The sequence below is a fragment of the Triplophysa rosa genome, linkage group LG15 (assembly GCF_024868665.1).
Source record: "Triplophysa rosa linkage group LG15, Trosa_1v2, whole genome shotgun sequence".
NCBI classification, from domain to species: domain Eukaryota; kingdom Metazoa; phylum Chordata; class Actinopteri; order Cypriniformes; family Nemacheilidae; genus Triplophysa; species Triplophysa rosa.
In genome coordinates, this window is record NC_079904.1 from 8,152,582 (window position 1) to 8,161,983 (window position 9,402).

At 37.6% G+C, this 9,402-nt stretch overlaps 1 protein-coding gene across 1 annotated transcript in view; it reads left to right on the forward strand.

The window, feature by feature from the left end:
* The window catches only part of adgb (androglobin), a 35,974-nt gene extending 30,657 nt beyond the window's left edge, over positions 1–5,317 (forward strand). The window contains exons 30-35 of the mRNA XM_057353926.1: positions 1,880–2,037; positions 2,232–2,387; positions 2,475–2,535; positions 2,879–2,960; positions 3,385–3,568; positions 3,665–5,317. Coding sequence (XP_057209909.1) covers positions 1,880–2,037; positions 2,232–2,387; positions 2,475–2,535; positions 2,879–2,960; positions 3,385–3,568; positions 3,665–3,853 — 830 coding nt within the window. The 3' untranslated portion in view covers positions 3,854–5,317. The remainder of the gene's footprint in view (positions 1–1,879; positions 2,038–2,231; positions 2,388–2,474; positions 2,536–2,878; positions 2,961–3,384; positions 3,569–3,664) is intronic.
* The last annotated feature ends 4,085 nt before the right edge of the window (positions 5,318–9,402 follow it).

Below are 9,402 nucleotides of genomic sequence, written 5' to 3' on the forward strand. Positions count from 1 at the left end.
AGAATTGGGATTGGGCCTTACTCACCCTCATGTCATTCCAAACCTGTATGACTTTAATTTCTTCTGCAGAACACAAGAGAAGATATTTTGAGGAATGTTGGTAACCAAACAACACTGGCCCCCATGGACCCCCATTGTATGGACACAAAACCAGAGAGACATTTCTCAAAATATCTTCTATACAAGTTTTGAATGAATTATCACATTAAGCTTATAATAAGTGGTAACCTGTCAGCGTGCATGCTGTATGTACGTATATATCCACGTGGGAGCTCTATTCTTGGAATTTACATTGACAAGCATGTGCGTCACGCCTCTCGTTTCATTTCCAGATAGGCCTTTGTAAATGGGTCAGTGGGAAGTCAAATGAAGTTGGCTCTTGGCCTCTGTTGCCCTGGGAAATATTTCTGGAGGGGAGAGAATTGAATTAACCCAGTTGAGTGGCTCCCGGTGGAGCAGGAGCCACCCTGAGAACAGTAAGCATACACCAATCAATAAAAACACATGGGAACCCAGAACAGCGCTCAACTCAACTCTGCTGAAGGCCCATCAGCCTGCTGTATGGAAGCCTTATGGGTTTGCAACTGAAACGACCTCCATGCACAATGCTCACAATATGTGTAGATGGTCTCGTGCGGGATTTGCAAATGTCCTACAACTGATTCTGGGGTTTCTCAGTATGTCCACACACTAACATAGTTTTGTTGTGTAGGACGAGCCATTGTACAGTATTGTAAGAAAACAGTATTGCACACTTCCTGAATACAACTAGACATTTGATTTATTTGTAATTTATATGTAAAATATGACAAAGGTGCATTTCAACTCAAACTGATGAACGCTCTTAATAGTTGAAGTCCATTATACATACATAATGATCACATATCCCAGTTATTTAAAGAATAATTGACTATGCATATAACAATAATCCGTATTTAGGCATATCTGAAATGGCTTTCTGATATATTGATTCAGTGTCATACTGTGAGTGGAGATAAAATAGAGTGAAGTTGATATGTAGTGACATTCTGGTAACACGCTGACCTGTCACAGAGCAGGCTGGACTTCAGATTAAATCAGTGATTAGGGTGCTGTGATGATGTTCTTGTGGATCCTGTATGTGCCCTAAGTAAACTGCATAGAAGGATGTGGCATTATAGAAAGACAGGGGAAGGTAAATGAGATTAAGGGTTTTATGAATTCAGTTTTTTTGATAGAGCAATACTGCCATCTAGCAGGGTATACATCTACACATGCAGTTCTAACAGCAAGAAAAACCTTGATGTGAAACACTTGAAAATGTGTCATTTCGGGACCTCTAGCCACTAAACCCATTTGCAAAATGATTGTTTTTAACATTTTGAAACACAAAAGAGGATATTTTGAGTGGTTTTGTGTCCATACCATGGAGACCAATGTTGGTTACCAAAATGTCTTTTGTGTTCTGCAGAAGAAATAAAGTCATACAGGTATAGATTGACATGAGGATTTTTTTTATTATCTCTTTAACTTCACATCTCTGAAGTTCCCATCTCTCACAACATTCAAAAAACGACTTAAAACCCATCTCTTCTGTGAATACTTGACAGACAAATGAGAAAAAAAACGAACCCTCTCTCTTTCTCTCAACAGGTATTGTTCTGGCTTTTGTTGAAACTAGTTTCTTGGTATTAACACCTACTGTATTGTATTATTGCTCCTGTATGACATATCGCCCTGAACTCTCTGTAAGTCGCTTTGGATAAAAGCGTCTGCAACTTCCAATGCTTATATTAAAGGGGAACTGTGTGTTCTGGCATTTAGGTTTGTTGAAAAATATTTGCCCCACTTTTAATTGAAGACTTAATTTCACTTTTGTCTCTGTCTTTGACATTGGCAGTGTTTGGAGATATTTTGGACGGCACGTCTGCCTCTGTTGGTACAGAACAACAAAACAGAGACGGCCAGAAATCTGCTCCTAAATCAACACACAAGGCCAAGGAACGAGAGAAGGACAAAGAAAAACTAACATCCATGTCAAGCTTCACCATGGGCCAAGTGTGTGTGTGTGTGTGTGTGTTAAAACCCAGTTTATATTTAAAGCAATCATCTGCACTCTATATAAAGCTTTTTACATTTTCAGACATGGTTTCAGATACTACACAAACCTCCTAACAGTGTATATACATGCACAATATAACAATAAAAAATGTAAAGCTACTGTAAATACCTATGTGTATGTGTGTGTGCAGAGTTTGGACACGACTAAGCCCCACTGGACCCTGCGTGTCGTGAGCGATCAAAGTGAGGCCAGAAATATAGAAGTAAAGAAAGACACAGAGACACTGGAGGAGATCAGAGCGATGAAACTGGCCTGGGAAAGCGCTGAGCCCGGCCGAGCAGCAAAGGTATCACAACATGATCCACTGCAAAGGTACATGTGCTCTGTGAGCACAAGCGCTCTTATCTGTACCTGGTTTTGATTTGTCCCGAAGGCTTATCAGACCCGTCTGCGCTATCTCAAAGACGTGGAGGAACCGACCACAGCTGAGACAGGTTACACACAAACATACACTCAGGAGGGTTCACTAAACAGATGCACTGCTTTTATGCAAAATGAAAAAACTATCTTATTCGCTAACCACCTGCAATCCAGTGTAAATGAGTGTTAAATGCGCTAAATAGTGATGTGCTGTGAAGGTTTAAATTACAGTCATTTTTACCACAAATGGCTTCTTTGTATGTAAATTAGGCTTGTTATGGATTGTGTTTTTACGCTTTCAGGTGCAAAATGGAAACAAATTGTTTTTTGGGGGGAATTCTCATGATTTTATTTTCATACAGGGGTATGTTTATTAAAAGGCATGGGTATATAAATGGTTGGTCTCTGTTTGTGTAGGCACACCTCAGTCCCAACAGAGCGCAGAGATCAGTGCTCTTATACAGAACAGATTTGACATTGATTATACACCGTTTATCAGGTATATCACACACATCTGTTAAACATGTGTCTCCCAAGCATATCAGTAAATGACATCCAAAAACATTTAATATAATGTTTTATTCTTTCTCACATGCAATGCATATTGCACATTTTGCCAGTTCAGACTGTTGTCTATCATGATGTATCTATTATGAATCTTAATATTCACGTCCACATGTGTATTTGTGCACATACATAATATACTTTACATATAAATACTGTTTTTGTTCTTGTTTTGCTTTCTTCGTTTTATTTTTTTCATTTATTTTTATTCTCATATAAAAATAATTCTGTATTCTGTGTATATCATGTTTTACTGCACACTATGGACAGAATGTGGTGCATAGCATTTCACTATATATCATAGTGTGTTACAGTATGTATGTGACAAATACTTGAAACTCAATGTTTCACGCGTGCAGGAAGTCTTTGCCTCAGCCTCGTCTAAAAGATGAAGTGCTTGAGGAAGAACAGAGAAGGGAACGTTCTGAGAAGTTCCAAAGCTTCCGCCTGATCTGGGACAACATTCTAGAACAACGCAAACAGGAAAAAACTGCACGAAGGGATATGATGAAACGTCAGCTGGAGACTTACATTGGTTTTCAGGTTTGTGATGTGTTGATACTGTAATTGCACTGGGTTTACTGACTTTTAATTATTTGAGCAATGATTGTTTTTAATGCTGCTGAGTTTGTGCTATAGGACGCTATGGATAAATATCGCCAAAAGATGCTTCAGGCTCGGGATGCGTACCGTTCCCATGTCTTGGAGGAGCAGTCTCATAAGAAGAAAGAAGAGGTGTCCGTGGAGGCAGCCGAACAGGTGGAGCTAGAGAAGAACCCCCCACAAATCCAGCCAGGTTCACGTAAGAGTGGAGGCAAAAGGAAGTGAGCCGATTGGTCAAAACTTTACAACACCGAACTTGTCAGTTTTTATCAATTCAGTTCAAATGTTATCATCTTTTCAGTAGAAATATTTAATGTGTTACTGTCAGAATTTTACTAGCTCTGAGTTATCCACTGTGATTTTACAGATATATAATAATTGATTACTTCCTCCAGTTATTTGTTTAAAACATGATTTGACATAAAGAACTGACATTTCCTGCAAAATACAACCTGAAAATTCAAATTTCACATTTTTTTATAAGATTATCGTTGTAAATCGGGGTAAGGGAGGGAGACACTGATTGTTTATGTACTTGTTCAATAATAACTTTTCATTTTCAACCAAAAAAGTTACAGATTGCATCTTTACAGTTAAAAGTTCAAGCTTAAAGTGTTATCAATGTTCTAGCAGATTGCAGTCTGCTATTTGATGTTCTGTCGTAATAGAAAATCTGTCAGTATGAGTTTACAGCATTAATGCTCAATAAAACGTGAGTCCTATTTCTTAACTTGCCAGATTTACTGTCATTAAATTATGTATAAACAATTAGACTGATATTTTTATTATTTTATTTACATCATCAAACTATACTGGATTGTGTCAGAATGTTTAATGCAGTTACATTGCAGCTATCCATACGGAGTGAATGACCTCAGTTGGTTGCAGGAGGTCTGTCCTGCCAGACATTCTTTTTTTTTTCAAGTACACTCTCTGTGATTTTTGGAAGGCTTGCTCCAGGATATATTCCATTTCAGTGGGCAGTTAGAGCATTACTCACATCCGCTCTGAAGATGCCTCGGCTCATAAGGATAATTAAGGTTAAATCTCTCTCTGTCCTTGTTTTCTCTGCCCAGCTATCTTCTTGTCCCTAAAGCGTAGAAAAACAGAAAAAGGTTGGGTGTTTGCGTCTCTGTGTGTTGGGACAGGAAGGCGTGTGTGCATGTGTTTCCTGACTCTTCAGTCTGGGGTCTGTCACTTCACATCCAACTAAAGCCACCTTCATAACCCCAGAAATCATATGAGGGAGCTAAATCACTAAGCCATGGTCAGAACTTACACACATACACAAAAAAAAAATTCTTTTTGCATCGCGGCACATTCAACGCAGTATGAGGTATGAGGCTCGTGTAAAGCACAGGATTTGATTCTAGTTATCCATGAGTGCCACACACCCACACTGAACTATGAAAGAGCCATTAATGACTCATATTAGGCCTCACGGGACATCAAAAGAGCCCCAAGAGTACTGATTGTAGTGTTGTGCAGTGACAATTTTCTATACATTTGAAAGGCCTCACTTATTTACATTTATCACAGCGTGTCCATAGTAATAGGGACAAATGTTATTTTAATCTTGTGGGCAGATGTTTCTTTATTTTAACATATACTGAAGGATGTTCAGTGAAAGAGATGCAGAGTTTTACAGAACACCACTGTTAATCTGTTTATATAGATTATATCACATGATAACTTATGTTATGTCAGCGTCTGCTAAATGACTTAATGTAAAAGTACGCAATACAGTGAAAACAAATATATTACAAATATACACTGGATCACCTGTACTGTATAAAAATGTAACATTCGTATTTTCATATAAAGTGTATTTAAATTGCATACAGTACTGATAGCATCTTACGACTGTTTGGTGACCCCTACTGTTCACTGTGATTAACAGATTCTCCTCAGCTGACCCTGATGTCATCTGTCTGAATGCTTTCTCAGTCTGAGTGGAAGCATGTTACTGGCTTAGAGGTATAGTCAGACACTATTAAACCTTTGACTATCTTAGAGAAACTTCAGAAATGGCAAGAGAGCGTGAGGTTGTCACTTTCATCAGAGTAAGTCATTGTCAGATGTTATTCGCAGTGAACACTTAGATGTTATTTGATCAGTCTAGTTGATGCCAATGAAATGTGAAGATTTCCAACGATCTCCCCCCTCCCAAACTGTACATGGCTTCAAGAATAAGTAGCAACACGTAGTTCAAGTTAACTCTCAAATGTTACGTTTTCCAATTTCCATTTGATTTATTGTATAAGAAATGTATGTATAATGTATGTACAAATATAAGTGTAATTAAAAAGTTCATTTGCAAAAACAGATTAGTTCATTTTTTTAAATTATGTATTTTATTGGCATAGTAATATCAATCAAAAGACAGATAGGTTGCTTTGGTGAATTATTAATAACTAAAAAAAGACAGCTAACAAACGCATTAAAACAGAATAATAACAAAATAAAAAAACATGCTTTTGAACAAATGAAAAAACGGAGTTATCTGTTTTCGCAAGTAAATGCTTAAAGTATTATCTAATGAAAAGTATATAAGGAATCAAATCTTAAATTACTTGAATGTAATCTTTAATAATATTTATTAGTTTTTTATTTTATTTGACACGAGAAGAACATGCATGAAAAAAATGCATTTTATTGTCTTTATAAAGCACAAACGTTGTGTCTTTTAGTATACTGACCAGAAGAATTGTGTTCTTCACAACTCCCTAATTTACAGTCCACGTCTCTGCAAGTCTAAAGCAAATCTTCTGTGACTTAATTTTTCTTCAGATTTGAGTTCGCATTTCTGCCTCACAGCATATACATTTCTGAAGAAATAAATGGATTTATTGACTATCTGAGCAAGTGACCTTTAACAGACCAAAGCATGTCATAATAATACATTTTTTAAAATAATTTCTTTGTCGTTCTGTATTTTATTATGCCTCTTATATTTATAAAGCTAAACCCATGGCTGTTTGTATCATAGCCAATAGCCTTTAGACATCACAGTGAGTTGTGTCTGTGTATCTGGTGAGAATTCTTGATGGGTGTCTAATCGCATCTGTTGATTATTGCTGCTGAAAGCAGATGTGTTATAATGAGTGCAAATGAGACAACCTCTCTCTCTTTTTCTCTCTTTCCTCTACTGACTTTGACAGGTCTCACACACTTTTACTGAGAATATCTCATAGACTCACACTACAACCCTAAACCTATAACCAAAAGCTATTATCATTATTCGAATATGAACTTGTTGAACTTATATTTTGGCCCAGTGTATAACCACGCACGCACGCGCGCACACAGCATTATTTATTTATATTTTATATTAAGCTAATTATAATCAGTAAAATCCAACCTTCATCCTAACACCGTGTCTACACCGGATGCGACGCGACAAGAGACAATAGAACGCATTAGAAACCGTTATAATTTTAAATTTTGTCCACACCGGACGTGGCGCGGTGCGGCGCGACAATCCCTTTAGAACAAACCGTGTGTCGCGTCGCATCCTGCCGCGCCGCGTCCGGTGTAGACACGGTGTAACTCTTATTTGTTATATGTAACCATATTTCCTAATAAATATGTCCCCAGAAATCCACAAAGCAACATTTTACCTCACTGTATACTTTTTACAAGATTGATCTCAAACACATTGAAACAAACTATACAGTAAGTGCCTATTTTTTTCTTATTGTAGGCTACTCATAATAATGATGTCCCTGTAAAGCATGTCTCATCCATTTGAATGAATCGTAATACACTGTTCTCTATAAGACACTTCAATATTAAACACTTTACATTTCTCTCAGTATAAATCACTAGGTTCAATCACCAGACAGATATTTGCATATTGTATCATCTCATGAATTATTCATAACCTGTTGGAAGGTCATCAAAACAAAATAATAATGACATGCTTGGTCTTCTGATTATAAAATAAAGCACACAATCGAAGTATTATCATCATCAGCTTGTGTAGAATAGGTGCACGATTAAAATAAAGGGGCGGGACTAAACATGCCAAGGGTAAAGGGAGACTGGACAAGCAGATGACATCATCTGTTGCACGCTGCATCTAGAGATGATTTTCATTACCTGTGTCACTTTATAATCAGGTTAATATTCTTTACATGGGGAGAAATGGAGGGGAAGACATTTTGTGTATCCATAGAGGAAAGCAAACGTCATGTAGGATTGGAGCAAATTGATCAATGTTTTAGAAATTTCAAGGATAATTTGACCATTTTTAGAAGCCTTAGCTACTATTTAATACACATCTAAGTGTAATAACACTATGGTAACTAAAAAACAACTATGAATATCTTTTCTTTGTGGTAATTCGCAGCTGCTCGGAGGAAAAACACGTCAGTGAGGGAGCACCTTGCTTTAGTCATACTTCTGTAAACTTTGGCCCTTCCTCAGGGAACAATAAAACGTGCATCAATGGGAGGGCCTAATCAAAGCCTACAAACAGAAACATCCTATTAATGCAAACAGCAAGCCACTTAATGCTGAGTGTAAATGCCCAACCCTCTCCCTCTTTAATATCATGAATAAAAGGCAGCAAAATAAACGAGAAACAAAGTCATTGATGTTCCAGTCTGTGGTTTTATGGCGTGTTCGGTGTGTATGCGCGGGGCAGGGAGCCGGTGATTGGTCAGCGTTTCGTATGAGGACGGCCCGTACCTTATAAGGGTCTCTTCAGTCTCTTCCAGGGCTTGATAAGGAAATTCATCGTCTTATCTCTATCATCTCCATCACTGCACTATAAAAGGATTTAGAATCAAAGAGATCTATTCCAAACCTCGCTGAATGTCTTAATATGTGTGCTGTATTTTTATCCCCTTATGCAATTTACATATATTTCTGTTTAAAGGAAAGTTTAATTCTGTCACGTTATTCCAAACCTGTACGACTTTCTTTCTTCTGCAGAACACAAAAGAAGACGAAGAACGTTGGAAACCAAACAACAGTTGCCCCTTAATGATGAATAAATCATGTCAGATTTGTTTATTTTTCGGGTGAACTATCCCTTTAACAGAATTCTGACCCTGCTAATCTGACCCGGTCTTAATATGCATTTGCAAACCCGTCTCCCTCAAAATGTTGTAAATTATATTACAAAAATATATGGTGTAGCCTACTTTAATTATTCTTTCCTCATGATTGTGGCGTTTTTAATTCATCATTTGTTACAAGTGGTGGATTCATTTAATATTTTTTAAAGAACTAAAAGTGGGCGGATATGAGATGTTAAGCTTGTTGCTACCACACAGATAATATATGAATATGATGTTCATTTGATATTGTAATTTGTAATTAGTCTGACATATCTTATTGTGTTTGGTTGCATGGCCTTTCTGTTGAGTAGCTGGTATGATCAAAGGACACGTTTTCTGATAAAGAAATAAGTCTCATTGCGGTAAGTCCCCACTCCCCCATAATATTGTCACAAATAGTAAATTTGGTGTTGTATAAACAAAGACAGATGTCTGAGTCATTTACCACCAGAGACAAAGAATTTCTGTAGTATGTATCACATCAAGATTATAGAGCGCATTGTTGCAGCTATATTTTGACTGTATGTGATGGTTCAGATGGGCGGATGCGCTTTCCATCCTATATCCCTGCGGCTCCAGGTGCAGAGACCCGCCCCCGTTTCTGCAATGTGACGCCAGCTCACTCAACAGCAAGTCGTATTTGCCTGGTCACTGAAAAAGGGGTTTGAAAGGCGGCTTCGAAGTCTGATGTGCGCACGCGCGGCGCTG